General features: G+C 40.1%; 1 protein-coding gene across 1 annotated transcript in view; it reads left to right on the top strand.

Annotated features, from left to right (window-relative positions):
- creb5b (cAMP responsive element binding protein 5b) overlaps positions 1-21,241 on the top strand; it is a 70,473-nt gene extending 49,232 nt beyond the window's left edge. The window contains exons 8-11 of the mRNA XM_054782453.1: positions 7,398-7,721; positions 10,302-10,529; positions 11,339-11,447; positions 14,716-21,241. Of these exons, the coding sequence (XP_054638428.1) occupies positions 7,398-7,721; positions 10,302-10,529; positions 11,339-11,447; positions 14,716-14,870 (816 nt within the window). The 3' untranslated portion in view covers positions 14,871-21,241. The remainder of the gene's footprint in view (positions 1-7,397; positions 7,722-10,301; positions 10,530-11,338; positions 11,448-14,715) is intronic.
- Positions 21,242-22,566: the final 1,325 nt, after the last annotated feature.

The following is a 22,566-nucleotide window of genomic DNA, read 5'->3' as shown; positions in this document are numbered from 1 at the left end:
AAAGCTACACAAACTCCTGCTTTTGAACTGCAGATGGCGAACCCATGGTGGGGTTGAAGTTTGAGTTTGGGGACCGGGCCGCACAAATATTGTGAAAAAAGTTATGGCTGTGATAAATTATTACACAAAACACTTTTCACATTAAAAATAACTTGTGCTTGCATATAAATTCTGTATGTCATAAACAGAAGGCAATACAGTGGAACCTGCAAAGTAGAACACAATTTCTTTCAAATTGTGACACTGGTTGACTTCCAAGTTGTTCTAATTTCCAAGCCATACAAAATTATGTGAAGTGAATGAATTCATTCCAGGCTCAAAGTGTCTCCACCAAACAAACTTGATGAACATTTAATTATTTTTAACTGCCGTAAATAGTAGTTAATCACTGTATAATAGTCAATGGTTTATAAACCCAAATAAAACTAAAGTAATAGTGAGGGAACAGAAAAGTGTTTGCGGAGAGACACTATGTATTGCTTGAATTAATAAAGGCTTGTGATTAATTAATTGTACAATCGTCCCTCCTTTATCTTCGTTAATTGGTTCCAGACCCAATCACAATAAGTGAATTTGAGCGTGCGTGCCTAGCGTCACACTGCACACTGAGTTGGATCACGGCGCCTGCCACTTCGTGTTTGTCAGTTTCAATAATGTAATGTTGCAGAAGCATTTATTATGCACCATGACTTTCTACAGCCCGTGTTATGCCTTTAATGTAAGTGCGACATCATTATTCTTGCTAATCGGACAATAAAATACATAGAAATGTCCGCTGCATCCAGGCATGCGTGAGCTGGAAGGTGCTTGTCACTGCTGTTCTTCCGTAGAGCAAAATCCAGCGTTTTATTTATTTTTTTGACAGCAGTATCTCTGGCTAGCAGAAAGTCAAATGCATTCAAGGTATTTTTATGTCCTGCTGAATGAATTAATAAATTTGACTGCCAAGATGGAGGATTGTATACCCAAGCTCACCAGGAGGTGATCAGACTCTTACAACAAAGTATCTGAACATTTCTTGGAGAAGGACAGGCTGCATACTTCATATACAGATAAAAGGTTAAGGATAAAAATATTTTCCATTTAATAAAAAAAATAAATACATCGGAATAAAAAGTATTTGAAATCAATTTGAAGACTTTTTTTTTAAACACAAGTTATTTATTCTATTCTTTTTCTTGTTATGCTCTTAATGAGCAACCTGTATTAACATAACCCTCCAAACGAATCAACCACGTCACTGACAGGTAATTCTCCAATAAATACAATTCTCCACTAAAAAATACAAATAATAATACAAATTAATAATATATAACAGTTTATGATATTTACTTTTAGGAACATGCAACAATGGAGGCAAGCCCAACAGTAACAGTTTGTCTGAATGATTTTATTTTCAGTAAATGAAAGTTTCTTCTTGGCTGTATTGCAGTATTAATAGTTCCAGTTTGTAGCCCAGTTCTCCATCCATACTGAACAATGGTGGCACACTGATTTCGTCTTATCCACTTGTCTTGTCTTGTCATGCATGATCATGGTTTGAATTCCTGATTTTGTTTGACTTTTGAAGCATATTTTTTAAGTGATTGAACTCCAAGTTGTACCACTTGTGAGACTATTTACTTTATTCGTATGGCTAACTTTCTTTTCTCGATACAATGTGATGTCTGGCTGAATCCTGCTATAAGGCGCCAGAGGGCCACAGGTCGCAAAGTAATACTGTAGAGTATTCCACTTTTAAAGGAAATAAAAGTGCTTACCTTGACCTTAGTGGGCTTGATTTAGCCATCCCAGAGGCAGGCGTGGTGCTCCTCTGTCAATACCTGCTCCACAGTTCCTCCACCCAGGGTTAATAGACATTAAGTCATTTGTCGAGTGAAAACCTGACTCAAAGCCTCCTGTGTCAGAGAGGAAGTGGCCATTAATAAATATCATTAATGGCCGATCAGCTGGAACCACATACTGTAATAGAGACGGGACTAAAAAAGCTGTGGGAGTAGAGAGATCAGGGGGCAGAGGTCTAAGAGTAGACAGCTTCCCTCTGGACAAAAGATGGCTGAATGGTCTGGCAAGATGTTTCAACAATGGAACATCAATAGTCCTAATGGCTCATGTGTTTTTTTTACAGATATTGCTTAAAATGTTACTGTAGAAATGTAGAAAGCATCTGAAATTTAAACAAATAATAGCAAATTAAAACACATACCAGATGAGAGGAAAGTTATTCTCACAGGGGGCCAAAGCTCAAAGCCTGCTTTAGGTTGTGGGCTGAACTGGACTTTACCCTTCCATCCACGCATGTGCACAATGTCTTCAGCTATTGTGGTAAAACTGCAGGCCCAATTTCAGTTCCCACCATCTTGTAATAGTTAAAGGTTCCATATTATGCTATTTTTCAACAATATCAGTGTGTCATACATCTAAAATTGAACCTTAATGCTGTAATTTAGACAGTTTAAAAGTACTTTTAGTAATCCCTACTCGGAACGCACCAATTTGTGTGTCTGTAGCTTTAATGAGAGGTTTCATGATGTCATGAAAAAACAGAGTTTCAAAAGCAACCATTTGGGGGCACCTCTTCTCTCAAAAGTGGAGCAAACAAGTGAGGGAAATGACACGGTTGGTATGGTCATAAACAGGCTCTAATGACACATATTACTATTAGAACATCATTAAAACATCAATTTTGCATAATAAGGGACGTTTAAATTTGCAGTTATTAAATATTTGCAAAAAGTAATACCTTCAGGAGCCCCATCGTAAAGGTAAAGTTTGTATGAAAGTGATAGGACAGGTTCTGCAACACCCTGTTCCGTGGTTTTCTTTATACTTTTGAGGAAGCCGTCGCAAGCATTTACTCACAGATAGCTGCAGATAGCCTAATACCATGGTAAGAGATTTCTCATTTATAGTAAGTCGGTAAGTAGAGTGAACCCGCTTAAGTCAGTCCCGATTTTGTTGTCGACCAACTCATGAAGTCAGGGTCCACCACGTTCTTCTTATTACTAAAATAATAATAATAATAATGGATTAGATTTTATATACAGCAGTGCAAAGTGAACCCATTATTCATTCCCACACTAGTGGTGGTATGCAGGACGACCTATACCACCTGAACCACACAAATGTCCGCTTAAGTCAACATCAACATACAGTAGATGGCCGACCATTTTTGTCGACATAAAATTTGAGAGCCATTTACTGAATAAATGAATGCTGTTTTGTGGTTGACTGTGTCCTATTGTTAGTCAAAAATATTGAAAGACAAGTCATATGTAGGTTTTTGGTCAGTAGTCGTCAGTAATGTTACATTGATGAGACATGGATTACATTACCATAACACTTCATGTAGTCAGCCATGGCATGTCCGAAGAGATTGAAAATAAAAGTTCTTCTCCCATTCCGTGTGGAAGTGGTAAGTTTTTGGCTTCTTACTTTGTCCTTCTTCCCCACTCCATTTGAAAACTTTAAGTTTAGAACAAATAAATTGGAGGCGAACTAGTTAGCTCGGTAGTTTTCTATATGCTATGAGCGGCGGCTATCTCTTATGCCTCTGCAGTGACCCCATAGCCTGTGTGATGTGGTGTAAACAAATAATAATAGGAGTGTATAGGTGACTATAGGGGTGTTATTTCATGTCTACACGGCTCTAATAATGGTAAAAACCATATTTAGAAAGTCGTAAACAGGTTTTCTGTGCTCTGACCATGAAAATATTCAGTCCTGCTTTTTGGAAATTCACTTATCACGGCTGGGTCTGGAACCCATTAACCGCGAATCAAAATAAAAACATGCACAAATGGAGGAAAACCATATCAACAAACTGTAGGTTCAAAAATCATTTTCCATATTAGTGCTATTTCAAAGTAAATGTGCAAGTAATGGCTAACTTTTGTTTTGGTTATATCGACAACTGCTTATGTCAACACTTATGTCATTGTCAATCAGCTATTACGGTTTTTGGTTTTCGTCATTAATTCGTTCCAAATGGTCAGACGAAAAGTGAAACGTATGAATATTTTTCCCGTAGGAAATAATGTCCAATTAATCTGTTCCAGACACCCAAAAATATTAATAAAAAATACATTTGGAAATACATTTGAAAAATACATAAACAAGAATAATTGTGGTTTTACATGCAGAAAACAATGCAAAATAATTATAAATAATTATTGTTGATGCAGACTTCCCTTACATCCTGACAAATTCAATAGTGTTTCTCACCTTCTTTATCAAATTGTTGGCACCTGCAACTTTCTTTGGCCCTTGACAGGTTATTTAGGAGTCACACTCAATAAAAACTGTACTGTGAGTCAGCAACACATAGGGTGCTTTGTTCGGGCACTCGATTACGCCGAACAATACAGTATAGGGCAAACAGACCAGTTTGTTACATGTCGTATTGTACGAAAACCGAGATAGTGTACGCAAAGCGAGGCAAAACATTAGACAAAAACTCAATCATACGAAAACTAGCGCATATGAAAACTGAGGTTTGTCTGTATTTTTGTGTCTTTTGGTCCCACAATGGTGCATTGCTGCATTGTTTCAGCTCGGTCCACTTCATAATCATCACCTCTCAGCATCCTAACAACTGTTTGACCTGCATCTGGATTGTGACGCTCTGGGACTGTTTTGGATTGGCTAATTCAATTACTAAAGTGACAGCACCACACTGCCAGCTGGACTCCTCTCAGACACACTGATAAACGAGCTCTCGTTGTCAAGGGCTGATGGCGTGTAAAGAGTAGGCGTAGGAGTAGGAGAACCCCCACACATACACACACGCACACACACACTCCATTCTAACTGAGGGTTCTCACTCTTCACCTTCTTTTACCCTCTATGTCCTGCTATCCAGCTATTTGTCCGTTTTGCAAGCAGCGCTCAGATGTGCATGACAACCATTCCACATGCTGTTATTATGTTGCGATACCATGCACTGTGACTGAGAAGGCTGGTGTCTGATTGGTTTCCTTTTTAACAAGAGGGGTGGGACTCACCTCCCTGGTGCTGACTGACAAGTTGAAGGTTGATGGGAATGTGTTTTGTGAGAGCTGTCATCCTTAGAATTCATCCTGTGATACACGGACGAGGTCCCCGTCAACAGCGGTGACCGTGATGGATGTCTGTAAGCTTGATTTAATCCATTTTCTGTCTTAGCAGCATGATCGATTTGATTTTTTGGGGGTGGTATTTCAATACTGTGCCCAGATTCTTCCAAAAGAATTTGCCTTATCGCTGTTCTTCTCACTGTGGTTAGTGTCCTTGTGTTATGTGTGTGTATGACTGTAATACCGAGACAGCTGCAGGCCTGAGGCTGCCTGCTGTGTGTTAGTGTGGCCTCTGTGGTATTTTAACCCCGGTGGTCACAACACAGAGGAGTTGAGCCGTAGAGGCTGCGGTTACGGTGGCTACCAGGGCTGACTTCTAGAATCAGATGTAATTGGGGGACACAAAGTAAAAATCAATGTATCGTTTGTGTCGCAATGTGAGGCATCTCTCGTATGACAAAACTGAAAGTACACAGCCAAAACAGGCTTGACAAGGTCATCATTTCGCAATCCAGTTTGCAACCTGCTGTGATGCAGGAATTGAGAGTGTAGAGAAGACTCCTGCTTAAAGGTTTTTCACTTGTGGCTGGTGTGTGTGAAAGAGAGGAGAGGGCGAGCTGATGTTGTGCTCCGGTCGTGTCTAAAGTATTGTGATCCAGAGCAGCTGGATGACGTTCCCTGTGGGAATCATGAATGCAGAGGTTGTTAAAAGATATGGAGCCCCGGACGCTCCATGGACTTACTGACAGCAGCTGGGAGGAAGGGGGAAGGGAGTTCAGAGAAGGAATGAAAGTGTGGGATTCGGCAGTAGCCTTGAGTTGACGTTTTTACAAAAAGTTGTAAATCAAACACAATCTAAATGCATTTATGCACTGCATTAGACTAAACAATTATTACCTCTTATTTGTGCCAATATGCATAAGCCATGAATGACGAGCAGACTTTTTTTCATGTCTAAGCTTGACTGCAACATTAGAACCCTTGTTGCACACTGTGGCCACTTGTGTGTTTGTATTATCTTGTCTATATGCCATGCCTAGAAAGAGAGCCTCTTGAGGAAAACTCAAGTAGGTAAACACAAACAACATAAGAACACCTTGAGAGTGTTTCTCTGGTCTGTCGCAAAAGAACCACCACCTCTGTGAGGGCTAAGTAGACCACACGCTTAAAGAAACAAACCTGCTACTGGGTCAACAGTCTGAGCCTCACACCTCGCCAGAGAGCTCATCTTATAAGCAGACACCCAGACACACATGAGCTGAGTGCGAGGTTATTAGGAATATGAAGAGGCAAGACGTGGGATGGGCAATGAGGGAACGTAAAGAGGGAGAAAGATAGAACTGAAGGGGAGACAGAGGACAGACTAAGTGCTTTGATTTGTTCCTCAGATTTATACATTTATGGAGGTCTTCGTCTTCTTATCTAGTCAGAGCATGTAGCCATCATAACTGCGGGCAACCAGCCTGCTAAAACATGGGAAGTCATACACGTCTGTAATGATGTCTCAATGGAGAATGTCAGGTATTGGACTACATTTCCATCAGTGACGATAGGGTGAAATTGGTTCATTGAATGTTTTTTTTTGGAGTACTGGTACTCTACTTACTGAATATTATTGTGATGTGATGGTGTTTAGTTCAGATGTCAGAAATTACTGACTTACTCACATATTTTTTTTCTCAACAATTGTATTAACACATAAACTTTATTTGCTCTGTAACAAATGAAAAGATGTATGGAAAGACAGCTGACACAGAGGCCCAACTAATTGTATTGTATTGTATTGTACTTTATTTATCCCACAGCAGGGAAATTCATTCATTCAATGAATTTAATAATAATAAATAAACCTCTTCAGATTAAATGTACCGCATTGTCCCGAATATAAGATGTATTCTTTTCCCTAGAAAAAAACGCCTGACAATAACAGGTCGTCTTATATTCGGGGTCTCGAGATTTGGTGCGAAACAACTTCTTCCCAAGCTAGTTAGAGCTTTTCTTCCTGTCACACACACCCACCGCTGTAAAAAAAAGTGTCTCAAAGGTTGTTAGCAAGTTAGCAAACAATTGAGAATTAGTGATGATATAAATTTAAAGACTAGAGAGGCACTCGGAGAGCGCAGACCTAAGCGCTCAAGCGCCATAGTTCCTCCCATATTGTGATTCACACCCAAAAAATAATCCTACATTTTTTGGATCAGTCTTTGATAGTTTATAGAACCTGTTGGAAACTTGTCCTGTATTTTTGAATTCATTAATAATCAATAATTAATTCCACACAATGTTCAAATTATCTCCACCCCTAACACAGTTACAATCTTTTTGGTCCTTCTTTCCACCCAGAGGCTGAAGGCTGCACTTTCACACCACCCGGGTGCCATCGCCAATGGAAACATGAACTCCATGGGCCACATGATGGAGATGATGTCGTCGCGGCAAGAGCAAGGCACCCACCATCACATGCACTCGCACCCTCACCAGCACATGCAAGCACCTCCCCACGCGTACCAGCACCACGGCCATCACCACCACAGCCAGGGGCACGGCCAGGGCGGCCACCATCACCCACAGGGACACAACCCCCATCACAACTCCCACAATGCCCACCTCCATCCTGGACACCCACACCAGACCTCGCCACACCCTGCAATGCACTCTGCTTCACAGGTAACATACTGTTCTTCATCTGTTTGGTCCTGTCTGGAGTATAAATGTAATGATAAGAATAATACTACTACAAGAATAAAGCAGTAACATCATTTTGCGAGATTAAAAGCATAATATTATAAGAATAAACCTAAAATAGTTCGAGACCCAGGGGTCACGTGATTTTGGGTGGCCTGTGAAAGCTTGGGAGTAATGTGTGTCAATAACCCACTTCACGTTTTTCCTTTTAATGTATTTATTGTTTCATTTTGACAGAAAAATTGTACTGCGTGCACTTCTTCACAAATGTAATTTTGTCTGCAACAACATATTCCAAGCATTTTTTTGTTATCAAAAATAAATACTTGAATGTCTGCTTGGCACCTTGACATTCTCACTTGGCTTCTCATTTCAAAGCAAGTAAAAGTATAGTAATCAAACCCCTGGGCAATTATGTGATATATTGGGAAGTTATATTCATATTTAGATTCATATATATTCACAGCTATAAGTGGTCCTCTGAAAAGATTGACACCCCTGCCACAGTACTTTGTCCTTTTAATATTGTGACTTCATTCTCGTAGTATTACTCATTTTTTGTAAAAAAAAATATACATTTTGTTCTTGTAATATTACTTTTTTCCACAAAAACAAATATTACAACTTCATTGTTGAAGTACTGCAACATTTTTCAGTTAAAAAAGGTTTCGTTCTTGTAATAAAGTTACTTTTTTTTTTTTTTTTTACTTTTTTCGAAATAAAATAGGACTTTTGATCTTGTAATATTTTTTTAAAAGTCTACAAAAACATGTATTACGACTTCTTTCTCGTACGAATACGATTTATTTTGCTAAAAAGATAATTCTGTTCTTGTACGACTTTATTCTCCTAAAACTTTTTTTCTAAATATAAAACTGCAAAAAGTAGGCCTTTTACTCTTGTAATGTTACCAGTCCATTTTTGTAAGATTGCTATTTTTTTGTAGGTTTCTTTTTTTTTTTTAAGTGTGAGCCTCAAACTCCTTTTCATTTTTTGACCACTGCTACATCCCTCCTGCATATAACATAGAATTTTATAACAACGTTTTTTAAGTATATATACATTTTTACTCTGTGGTGTATTGTTTGTTGCATGCATTAGTCCTTGTGTAAAACCAAACTGCAAATGTTGTCACTTTGTTTACAGTTTGGCCTCGATAGACATTTGTCTGTCTTGATTAATATGAAAGTGTCTTTGCCTTAATGCCATGCTTATTTTTATATTTGAATCCCTTAAGGTTGGTCAGCTGCAACTCAGTCAGCTTGTTTTGCGGTGAAGAGGTCTGGAGCTTTGTTTTTAATGATTCTAAAGGCTTGTCTTCTGGAAACTATGCCCCACGCCCATCTACGCTGCTCGGCTGCCACAGGTGCTAAAAGAGTGTGGTTGCCCCAGGTGCAAATAGAGTGTGGTCCTCATGGGGTTCAAGGCACTGTGGCTTACGGCTTATAACTGCAAATACAATGGAACCCGTTTAAGTCGACCCTGTTTATGTTGACAACCCATCTACTGTAAGTCCACCAACTCATCACGTCCTGGTCCGCTATGTTGTTGTCATTACAGTTCTTCTCATTGCTATAGTTGACTGAAAACTTGAGACTCAAATCGGTCCGTTTATGTTGATGTGTGTGGTTACTATTGTTAACGTCATAATTATTGTGCGCATGTTTTTGCAAAAGCAGATTTGTGGTTATGTCAAAGTCAACATTGACAAACAAAGAAGTGTTCTTACATCTCCCTTTCTGCAACTAACAAAACGCACCCGTTTAAATGTTGCACAAATGGAGGTCGCGACGATGTGAACAAGCTACCGAGGTTGAAAAATCCTTTATTATCGACATTCTCCTTGTGTGTCTGGCCAAAGTCACAAGTAAATGTCCAAGCAATGGTTACTTTCGGTTATGTCGACAATCACTTCCGTCGACGTGAGCCATCCAATCAGAGGAATGTTGACTTAAACAAGGTCCACTGTATAATTAGTTTCACTACGGCTGACAGCATTAAAAATAACTCGATGTAAACCACTGTCCTTGCATTGTCTGATGTCCTTTACTCTGATAAGCCTATTGGATGACGGAGGGATACAAGTCACTGTGCGCTCCAACCGTACCATTAAGGCATTAAAACAACACACTGTATGTATGCTCGGCATCCATTAAAGCTGCTTGTGTTTTCCATGCTTCTCATAAAAATGGTAATGGTCCAAACTGCAAACACTTGACCTTGCCAAGTCTGTGTCAAGATCTGTCAGTGCATATAAAGTTGTGTCTGAGTGGAAATGGGTGGTGGAAAAGTGCCCGACACCTCTTTAACAAGGTGGGCAGGTTGGTGAATCAGCCCAGTCACTCACTCATTCAACCAGATGTTGTTTTGAGGCCAGTTGGCGCACTTGAAATAGCTTAAGGTGGTAAATGTATGGACCCTTGTATGGAGAGCAGTCAGGTGCATGGACGTTTTCCAGGTGTGTCACAGAGATTGTGGTTGGAAGTTGGCAGACATAATGTCTCTTTAGACAGCTCATTTATGATGCATACCACCGACCCCTCCCTCCTCTCTATGTTTCAGATGTCTCCAGCCACCCAGCAGATGCAGCCCACGCAGACGCTGCAGTCCCCGCCCCCTAGTGGTGGACGACGCAGGAGGGTAGTGGACGAAGACCCGGACGAACGTCGGCGGAAGTTTCTGGAACGAAACCGAGCGGCAGCGACACGATGCAGACAGAAGAGGAAAGTGTGGGTGATGTCGTTAGAGAAGAAAGCAGAAGAACTCACGCAGACCAACATGCAGCTTCAGGTACAAAAAGGTCACATTGGGTGTTAAACATGCAGGTGGTCCTCATGAGCTCCAGCGGAATAATACGTAGGTGGAGTAATACGTAGGTGGAATAATACGTAGTGCTACACTGAGGAAGCTCTTTTTAGCTGACTTTATAACTTTAACCTCCATTATTTCTCTCAAGTGGGACGCAGACTCTTCTGACGACAGTGCATAAAAAAAAAGGAAAGTGAAAAGTGAAGTGAAATCAGACCTCATAAACGCTCAGCGGAGAAATCAACAACAATATTACATATATAAAATAATACAAAAAAGCTTGCAATGAGTTTGAAAAAGATGGAAAATGTTGAAATAATGACATGTAATATAGCATTTTTAATTTGTTTAAAACTTAAGCAACCACAATTTTATAATTAGCAATAATATTTACAATTCTGTTCTGTATATGTGAGGTGGGTCATCGCCAGTTCATGTTCTCTGAGGGTACGCCACACTCTCAAAACCACAGTTGGTGGACCAGCCAGGACACAGCTGATATCGTGTTAGCACTAGCATTGGCGCTAACTTTGTTTACGGGTGTATGCAGTGGTCACACAAACTTGTCCAAAATAAAATGTTTACATTATAACACAGTTATAGTCAGTTTTTAACTGCTAAGAAAACAAGAGGTGATTGTTTTTCATTTCTTTTAGGCGTCACCATAAAGGACAATACATGAAAACCGGTATTTTGCATTGTGTTCAACCTTAATCTCTTTCAATGAAAGACCATCTGTCAGTGGATTCAGCTGTCAGGCTAAATTATGGTTCTGTTTTCTTTCATTTCAGAATGAAGTGACAATGCTAAAGAACGAGGTGACCCAGCTCAAGCAGCTCCTCCTCACACACAAGGACTGTCCCATCACCACTATGCAAAAAGAGTCCCAAGGTTACCTCAGTGAGTCACGCAAACACTTTATTCTTACAGTGTAATTGTTTTGCCAGAAAAAAAACTCCACAGACTGAAGCAGGATGAGATTTTGCGCTCTAGTTCCCACATTTTCTCTGCAAGACTCCTCCCATGCTGGGAGTAGGTAGTCTGAATCCCATCTGGGATGTTTTCTAGAGACACGACGTGAGAAGTACGTCATGAGGTGCACGCCTGTGTCCGTACACCCTGCGTCTTGCTGATTGCTGTCAGCCATGACATCAGGACCCCACCCTTTGATACCAGATACATTTTAATTAGGATGGGGAGCCTCCCCTGTGTGGCTTTAGTGAGGAAAATCAGGCTCACATCCGTCCTGGCTGAATGTTTCTTTTATAAAGCAGGGAGCCGCTTCCCAGACTGGGCGAGACATTCATCAATGGGTCTTAGGTTGTGTACACATTTCCTGTTTAATGTGACCATAATCTGTCAGGTGTGTTTACAGAGCTGAGTGATTCTATTTTCCATGTTGGTGATATCTGTTCTTGGCCTGTTTTTACAAGTGGGATGTTTGGTGTGAATTTATGATCCGTTAAAAAAAGCACACATGCAGTGTCTCTCAGGCTGATACTATCTTCTACGTAAACACTAGAAATGCCCTAACTTTGTAGGGGGATGATGACACATGGACCAAAAAAGGATGTTTCATGAATTTGAATCTGGATAAACCAGGAAGTAGTCTGCTAACTAACAAACAGATGGACAAACAAACACAAATACTTCATAATTGTTTTGTTTTTTACATTTTGTTAGCAATTTAGCCTTGGTGGAGCGCCACACTCTAGTAAGTGATTTTCTAGGTATATGCTGGTCCTTAAAGTATTGCTAAAACAACACATCTAATGGTGGCTTAAGGCTTTTGCACAGTACTACCATAATTTCCAGTGTATAAGCCGCAGCCACGAAATTTAGTGAGAAAAACAGATTTGTACATATATAAGCTGCACCAGACTATTAGCTGCACATGTCCACATCATAAAATGGCATATTGTTTCGTGTACAAGTCCGTGAGAAAGAGGTAGCTCTTTATTAGGTAGAAGCCAATCATGAGTTACAAGGGAACCCACGACGAGCTTGCCAACCCATCGGAAATCGCAGAGGTCACTGTAACAGTCTGACTCACGATGTCATCTAAGGAAGAACGCTAAAATCATCACACAGCAACTTAATACACAAAAGGTAGATAAGAAATATACAAGACAAGTACCAATATGATTGTAGAATAAAAAACAACTATTTGAACTTCTCACTTCTCATGTAATGCTTCCCATCAAAACAGTTCATTCAGATGCAATGATGCAATGACGGCAATGACGGCCTGTATCCACCTGAAGGAGCACCTGCTCCCTCTCCGGCCATTGCTGTCATTCTACACTTGTACTGGTACTTGTCTTGTATATTTCTTACCCACCTTTTCCGTATTAAGTTGCTGTGTGATGATTTCAGGGTTCTTTCTTAGATGACACCGTGAGTCAGACTGTTCTATTGAGTAATGACCTCCTGCGATTTCCGTTGGGTCGACAAGCTCGTCGTGAGTTCCATTGTAGCTCGTGATTGGCTCCTACCAAAGAAAGAGCTACCGTTTCCTCACTGACTCAAGAGCAGCACAGTGTTTAATCGAGTAGTAGTTTGAAGTAAAGGAGATGTCACAAGATTACAACCATAAAATAGCCGCACCGCTCTTTAAACTGCAGGGTTCAAAATTTAAGAATAAAGTAGCGGCTTATACACAGGAATTTACGGTATTTATAAAAGGTCCCGTATTATTATTGTGACCACATTTTGATTACTGAAAACCAGGACACTCGGCCCTGCAATGAGATACTCAAATGATAATTAACGTTTACTCAAATATGCCTCATAATTGTAATATGGGCAAAATTTCGAAAAAAGTGCAATTTTCTTTTAATTTAAAAAGCCACCCACAAGACATCCTCTCAAAGAGTCTGTCACATGCAGCAGTGTGCCTTGATTGCGGTCCATTTAATGGCTCAATGACAAACAATGACATTCAGGACATTTTCATCATTTAAAAAAATAAATAACAGGACAGCCAGGGGAGGATATGAAAATAGGACATGTTCTGGGACAACAGGATGTTTGTTCACCCTAATATTATAGTGTTTTCAACAATTTTAAGTAAGTTTCAGAGATCTCACTATAGTCTATTGGAAGTGTGTGTGGTCCAAAATCTGGCATTGTTCCTGGAATTTAGACAGCTTAAAAGTGCCTTTGGTAAGCCCTTCTGGAACACGCCATTTTCTGTGTGTGTAGCTTTAATGCAAATGAGCTGTATTTGTCCACACCATGTCTGTCTCCAAGAAGGGCTATTGTGCACTTTATCCACTTTTTGCATCCAGTATACACTGTAACATGTATCACATACAACTACATAATGCAGCACTAGCATAGCTATGTGTGCTACAGTGCTAACATCACGCTCACATTTTAACAGCATGCTAGGTTAGCCTATTTGATGAAGAAAAACAAAATGATGAAACTTACAGCTCCCGCAGCTGTAGCTGACTGACGGATAGTTGGCAGAGCGCCAACTTTTATTTTACGATGCGTAGCGAAGCCTGCTTGTTTATAATGCTATAAAGCAGGACCCACCATTACCCCTCAGTGATCAGCGGTGACCCAAATAGCAGAAATTTTTCAACGCAAACATATCTTATATTTAAAGGGAGTGTTTTCAACACAAAGTGAGCGGCAGCGTTGAGACGCTGTCTCTCTCTTTAAGGCACACTCTTCTCCAACGGATATCTGCAGAAAAATGCACGCACCTCATGGTGGCATAGCAAGCGAATAGCACAGACAAGAATGCAAGGTGCTTTCACAGACATCGAGTCATTATATATATATTTTTTTTGCCCAGGCAAATACCCGCGACCCACTGAAAACCACTCTGACCCACTTTTGGGTCACGACCCCCCAGTTGCTCCATGAAGTGGTTGGTTTATATAGCGAGGAGTCACCTCCGAGTAGCTAGAGGTGGGTCAGAGACAGTATCATGTCCATGAGGAAGGAAGTTTTACCTTCATAATGTCATGAAAAGCCGAAAGTTCAGAAGAGACCATTTGATCACCTCTTCTCTCAAAAGTGGAGCAAACAAGTAAGGGAAAAGATGGATTTTTCTCATTTTTGGTGCTCAAAAACAAACTCTAGGGAAACACATTACTGGTAGAACATCATGAAGAACCCTTTAAAGTGTTTCCTCAATGATGTCCCTTCTCAGGTCCAGAGAGCAGTCCAGCAGGAAGTCCATCTCCAGCTTGCACGCAACAGCAGGTCATTCAGCACAACACCATCACCACCTCCACCACAACTGTAGGGGGCAGCAGTGTGCGCGGACAGGCCAACAGCCGAACAGACATTAACCCCATCCACTAGGGAGCAAACAGACTGTATAGCCCTGGTGGTCGACCCCCTTCCTCTGCTTGTTGAGGCTCCCCATGCTGCACATGTTGGTCCCCTCTGCCCCATCAAGAAGAACCTCAAGGCCTCCAAGGCTGTTCTTTTTACAGTAGCCATGGTATGTATTTTTATAGAGCCTATAACCTGCTCATGTTTATGTTTTTTTCTCACTCTTTTTTTTTTTTTTTTTTTTTTTTTTTACAATTGCTATTTTGACGTTGCTCATGCAGTGTTTTTTTGTAGCGGTACAAAATGGACCAAAGCGTTCATGAAACAAGAGGGAAGAGACTGGAGATGGTCATCTTTTAAAGCGTCTCTATTTCACCAGTGGACTTACTTATGAGTCAAAGCATTTCACGGAGACACCTAGTATGTTTTCACAAGTGTTTAGTAGGAAATTGTACAAAAAAATAGGCACTGTGCAGTAGAACCTTTTAAGGTTTTTAAGGTTTCATTTTTTCCCATTGGAAATAACAATAATACAGTGCAAACTATGACCATCATAACACCTTTATTAACTGCACAGGAAACGTTAGAATTAACATTTTAACATTCTAAACTACTTCAAAATTCTGTCATCCAAGTTTATTAATTGTTAATTCATAGTACCTACAGTATATCATCAAAGGTAAACATTCTTTATGGTCGTAAAGGTTTATAAAAGCAGGTCACTTCTTTAGCCATATTGTACTGAGCAGCCAGGGCACAGGTGTGTATCGCCCTCCTATGCTACAGTAGGCGCTATTTCTGTTTCTATGGCACTGGTACCCTTCTGTGATAACATTAAAAAAAAGCCAAAGAAAAAGCCAAACACCTATGCAGTTAATCCTGACCTGAAAAGTTGTACCTACAAACACGATTTGTAGTTTTTGTGGGACTTTACAAGGTTCCGCTGCATTCCACCCACACTGGACTATAGTCCAACTTCAAACATATATTTTGCTGTGAACTTGGTTAGGGTGAGTGGTTAGAGCATATCATGCTATATAAATAATCATTATAAAGAAATAACTTTTAAAAATGAAGTAGTGACGTGCGTTACTTCAGATTCATTTTTGTACAAAATCCTACTAAATTCTTTTGACAGCCGACTTGGACAGCATGTCAGGTACAGTTAGGTCCAGATGTATGTGGACAATGATAGAGTTTTTATGACTGCCTTTATACGTCACCACAGTGGATTTGAATTCAATCAAAATGCGATCGAGTTGCACACTTCAAGCTTCAATTGACGGAGTTTTAACATAATATGGCGTGTGTGTATATTTGCTTTTTAGTGGTGTGATCTTAAACCAATAGAGCCTGCCTGTCACTTCATGTATGTGTGAGTGACAGGAAGAAAAGACTGGCTCGGGGAGACGTCGGTTGGCGCCGCCTGTTGGTTTGTACAAATCTCGAGAATCCAAATATAAGACAACCTGTCTTTTTCTAGACTCGTTTTGTATCCGGGCCAATACGTACTTTGAGTGACGTGTGGTGAGGTTGATGGCCAATGAGCCACTGGTTTACATGTGCGCCCCCTTCAGGTGCTGCAGGGTACTGTGCCTCAGCAATAATAATGATGTCATTCTTACATGAAATACATTACACATGCTGTAGAAAGTAAAGGTGTATCATAAATCTTTCCGCAAACGTTATACAGTGGTACCTTCGTTTTGGTTTGTAATTTCCAAAAGGTTTACAAAACCTGAAACGTATGAAAACCGAGGCAATTTTCTCCATAGGAAATAATATAAATCCAATACTTCGTTCCAAACACCCAAAAATATTTACAAAAAATAAATGTTATCAACAACAATTGTAGTTTTACATACAGAAAACAATGTGAAATAAATATAAATGGTGAATGAATGTTACTTATTGTTGATGCGGACTTCCTGTACATCCTGGCAAGGTCAAATTCAATAGTGTTTCTCACCTTCTTTATCAAATTGCAGGCACTCGCAAATTTCTTTGGCCTCATGCCGTATTATTTAGCAGTCACACTCAATCAGGTATTATAATGTACATGGCAAACGAACTACCGTAAATTCCGCACTACCCGGCGGTGGGTAGAAGCATGATATAAAGCAGGTGGAGCCACCTGACGTGGCCCAGGAAGGTGCACTGTGGTCGGACACACTCTACCAGAGCCCCGGTGTGCCGCCATGTTCTCATGCCAGAATACCTGAAGCAAGTGTCACTTCTTCAGACGTTTGCTCAACATTACTGAGGATATAACTACATCTACTGGTCACATTTGGTATTACAGTTCACTGCATGGACCTCACGTGTTCTCCATGTTGAGGGCGCTGCTCCGAAGCACACGAGATATCGCGAGACAAGAACGTGACCACATATTAGCCGCATCATTCTATAAACAGCAGGGTTGAAGGCATGAAAAAAAGTAGCATCTTATACACCGGAAATTACGGTACATTGTTACGTGCAATACTGAACGAAAACCCAGACAGTATACGAAAACCAAGGCAAACTTTTGGGGCGTATGAGAACAGAGGTTTGACTGTATTGGCGACACGCTTCCAAAAAGAAACGGACACGTGCCACGCAAAACGCTGCTGCCTCACCCGTGGTTTTTTCGTCCTATATTAGATTGGAAAATGTGCAAATTCAACATAGATCCAGCATAAAATGGCCATGCTTTGTCAAACCTCCTCAGTTAAAGCTGAAAGTCACATCTTGATGATTTCATTTTAAATCCATTGTGACGATGGCGTGCAAAGGCAACAATCACACAAACACTCTCGTTGTGTTCGCAGAATCAGCGTCTTAACCCGGTTTTTCATCTCCTCCTTGGACCAAGTGAAGTTTAAAGTTGGATGTTAGATGGAAATACAGTATGTAACACAACAGAGACCCGTGAGACTATTATCATCATTGCTGAAAGGAAAGCAATAGAAATATAATGTATGAACACTGTGATAAGCAGCAAGGCAGCTTCATTCGGAGTCTCAAACATCTCACCACCTCAAGCTTTAACATGTCTCTCATATGACTTGCATCTTCTTTTTTTGTCTGCCCCGCAAAGTTTAGAACTCAAAGAGGTGTGTGTGTGCGTGTGCGTGACGATGATTCTTCCCATAACTAGTATGGTTTCCTATTTCTAAGCCAGTGCTTTCCAAAATGTCACAATGTGCCTCAGCTTCCAACATTCATATCCATTTCCTTCTCAGTACGCTATTGATCCTTTTGCCTCTTATTGGCTTTTGTCTTGGATTTCTCACCTTGTGACCTCCTGCCAGCATCTTGATGAATCCATCTTTCTCAGGCCTCTTCTGTTTTTAACAGGATGGCGACATACTGTATGCGCTCCCTCCTAGGAAACGGGATCTTTTTCCCCACTTTCTGAGCAGGAATGCTTAAAGCTTAAAGCACTGTGTTGTACGTCACACAGCTGTCTATGCACTTTGTCCTCTGCGGTGCCAGAGGCTACAATAGCCATATTCCAAAAGCTGTCATTCTCAGCGGATCCCTCTTCCCCTACGGAATACACCAGCGAGAATGTGTCACGAGAACATCCATTGTTTTAACACTTGAAATATTCCCCGTCATGTCAGTTGAAGGGTGTTTGCGTCAAAATTCCTCTGTTACTCACTCTTGTATCGAAGTTTTACAGCAGCTTACACACTGCAAAAAGTGCAAATCGAATCAAAATGCCTGAAATCAAGGTAAAGAAATGTTCATTTTGGCTAAAAGGTTTTTCTTACGAGTCACTTTACTCCTAGACCAGTGATGTGTGTACTGAAACCTGACTTATATTACCTAAAGTGCCAAAATCTAGACAGCAGGTGTGTGTTTAATGCTAATGAGCTGTTTGTCCATGAGTGTGTGTCTCCAAGAAGTGCTATTGTGTACTTGATACACTTTTTACATACAGTATATCGTAATCCCTCTTTTATTGCAGTCAGCTCGTTCCACACCTGACCGTGATAAGTGAATTTCCACAAAGTGGCATTCCTTATTTATAAATCTAATATTTTCGTAGTAGAGCATAGAAATCCTGTTTACAACCTTCTAAAAACGGGCTTTAACATTATTTCAGCCCTCTAGACATGAAATAACACCCCTACAGTCACATTCATTAGTATTACCCAATATAGTAGATATAATCCGAGAAACATAAATAGACATAAATACAACTCGTGCTCGTGTTGCAATAGTTCTCGATGTGTGGAGGACAGGGAGTAATGTCAGGGTTCAAAGATGAGTTTTGGTTGCTTGGCACGTGTAGACTACTACATATCACAATTTGAATGTGTCTTCTAAATGCCTTATATTTGTATTGTAGTTCATTTAGCTGTTTTTATTTAGCTTGAAAGTGCTTCATTTAGGCAAAAATATATGTCAAATTTGCTTAAATGTGCATTTTTTTCGACAGGTCGTATTCAACCACAAAACAGTGTGATTTATGAATTTATATCTTTTTGAAAAACCGTGACAGAGTGAAGCCACGAAAGCCGAACTGCGATGTGGCGAGGGACGACTGTACACTGTAAGTCTGCGCTTGCCCAACGTAATAGGTGCCATATATCGCATACAACAACAACAACAACAAACATAAGCAACACTAGCGTAGCCATGTGAGCTACAGCGCTAACTTTCCCGACACATTTCGACAGCATCATGCTAGGTTAGCCTATTGGCTGAAGAAAAATCAAATGAATTTACAGCTCCCACATCTATAGCTGACTGGCAGACATTTGGCAGAACTCCAGGCTTTATTTTAAGATGTGTAGCGAAGCCTTTTATATTATATATTACTTAAAATATATTGCTTAGCATGCAATATGTTATAGTAAGAAAAACAGCTTGTTAGGCCAAAAATAAGTGTTTTTACCTTGATTTCAGGTGGGCGATGTTGCTTAGCTTTCTGTTTTTACAGTGTTAAGTCTTAACCTTTGCATTAGTGTGGGGGTGTCCAGCCTTTTTCCACACAAATGCAGACAAGTTAAAGGACGCACTTTGATATGCTGAAACCTATTTAGACCCACGTGACAAAGCAAATAGTTACGACAGCGTATTCGGGCCACATTGAAAAAAAAAAACGTCGGAGATTTCGAGAATAAAGTCGTACATTTGCGAGAATAAAGTTGTAAATTGACAAGAAACAAAGTTGTAAATTTAAGAGAAAAAAGTCGTAAATTTACGGGAAATAAAAGCGTAATGTTACGTGTCGGAGGGAAAATAGAGCACAGCTCTTCAGGAAGGAAGGAAACTCTCCTCTAGCTTCAGGCAAGCTTTTATTGATAACGTGGCAGCAAAACAGAGCAGTTGAACACAAACATATTAGCACGTCTAGCCCTTCTCACTTCCGCCTTCCTTACCCCACCCCCTCCACATGCCCAAGGCCAAAGGTCACAGTGCCCCCTTTTCGTAGCCGTCTCAGGCTAAGCCGGTAACTTAGTTACAAGATTGTTCTCGTAAATTTACGACTTTATTCTCGAAAATGTATGACTTTATTCTTGTAAATTTAGGACTTTATTCTCGAAATCTCCGATTATTTTAATACTCCGTCGTAACAGGCCTGCCTGAGACAGCTATGAAAAGGGGGGACTTATGTGACCTTTGGCCTTGGGCAAAGGTAAAATTACGACTATTTTTCTCGTAAATTTACGACTTTATTCTCGAAATCTCCGTTTTTTTTTCCCCCAATGTGGCCTGAATACTCCGTCGTAAAAAGACTAACATCATATCTTGTCTTTGTTGTTGTAACTTTGTATGTTTTTTCAGCCTAATCCTCTTGGCTATGTTTCATTTCATTTTTTTAAATATGCTGCCTGCCGCAAATGGCCCCTGGCCCACAAATGGCCCCTGGGCCGCACTTTGGACACCCCTTCATTAGTGTGTGGACGAATGTGTTCTCCTCAAAAAGGGCTTTATTCCACCTTTTGAAACCACACCTTGTATTATTAGACAAAATGTCACATCAAATCATTTCAGTTGGACTCAGTAGGAGGACGTCACTGTTGTGACAAAAATTGCAGATTTCAGGAAAATTAATATTTGTTGCTTTATATGGAGGAAAGTTTTGTGTATGAGAATAATTCCTACACATTAAAACTTTATTAAATGTAATAAATGTTGTACATAACGCCCTGAATTTCTATAATCATGTACATGTAAAGCAACCACCTCTCTTGTTGGAGGGAAACACGTGTGTACATAATGTTTGCATAGTAGCACTTGCCTTTTGTCTACGTGGAGGCTCATTTCAACGCATAAATACATTGTTTGTATATCATCAACTGATCCTTGCCTGCATAACTTTGTACATTTTTTTTGTCCCCCATTTTTGTTATTTGCATTTGTACAGATGTTCAACATTATCGCTGCAGTTACATTATGGTATGAAAATAAAGCACTTGCTCTGCAACATGCAGCTAACTGACTTGATTTGAGTTTGTAATCCATTTCATGCATCGTACTACGAAAACACACTTGAAGTGAAACCAAGTGCAAAGCAGATGGAAGATTTCCGGCTGTGTTAACATTATCTGGTAGTCTTTCCAACAACCCCCATAACCTGGGTGTCTATTAAGCTACAACCACACAAAACTACACAGCACAGTGTGATATCCGGTTTGTCAAGCGAGAGATGCGGCTGCATTGGCAGCAGCCTCCTGGATCGATAAAAGCCAGCCATAAATCCTTAGATGAACCGATTGTAGTGACATACACCAAGACTAGCAACCGGTTGCCAGACGCGAGAGTCTGGGCTGCCGGCGAAACGACTATCGCGCATGCGCCGCGGCTTTGCCTCACTGAAGACGAGAATGGCTCTAAATAGCATTAGCAGCGTGCTAGCTGCTAGTGCTAGACCCACCATCCACAGTACAAACCTGGAGTTTGTTTTTCAGTGAGGTGCACCGCACAAGTATGCACGTTAGCACTCAATAAGGCCATCAAATCTTACCTTTATGCATTCCCACATAGTATCAGCATTTGGTACCAAATATGAGGTGAAAGGAAAGTAGCATAGTAGCATAGTAGTCTGTGCAACGTGGAACAAAGTTAGATGGTGCCTTCACGGACCATGGAAAAAAATCGGTGCTCGCAACAAACAACTTACACATGCAACAACTGTTTCTAATTTTTCGAATAAAATAATGACTCATATTTCCAAAACTGATATCCATTTCCATAAAATTTGATGTAGTTATTTATAAATTATTTTATTTTTTTAAGGTTTTTTTTTGCGAGCCTGAATGTTTCACGTGGCCAGGTGTTTGCACATTTGACAATACCGTATCATATCAAATTACATCAAATGGTATCATTTGTGCCATGTATCGAATGATTGTTTTTAAACGATATTGTTTTTAAATTGTATTGTAACTTGTGTGTCCAGATGCGCATCGAATCGTCTACCACAAAGAGATTTACAGCCCTCATACGTAATATAAATACATAAGAGACTATGCCTCTCACCTGACCTGGGAATGCCTCGGATAAGCGGAGGAAGATGGAGGGATGGCTCGATAACAAATACTAAAAAAAATGTAAATCATTAAAAATATATATTAATTGATCAATTTTTACATTCCGTTTTGAAATGCCCATCCCTACACATATTGGCAATAATTAACATTGTCCAAGCCAGTTACTACACTCAACAAAAATCTAAAAATAACACTTGTTTTTGCTGCCATTTTTCATGAGCTGAACTCCAAGA

This window comes from Dunckerocampus dactyliophorus, chromosome 7, assembly GCF_027744805.1.
Source record: "Dunckerocampus dactyliophorus isolate RoL2022-P2 chromosome 7, RoL_Ddac_1.1, whole genome shotgun sequence".
NCBI lineage: Eukaryota > Metazoa > Chordata > Actinopteri > Syngnathiformes > Syngnathidae > Dunckerocampus > Dunckerocampus dactyliophorus.
The sequence above is the reverse complement of the archived record's forward strand: the minus strand, read 5'-3'. Positions and strand labels throughout refer to the sequence as shown.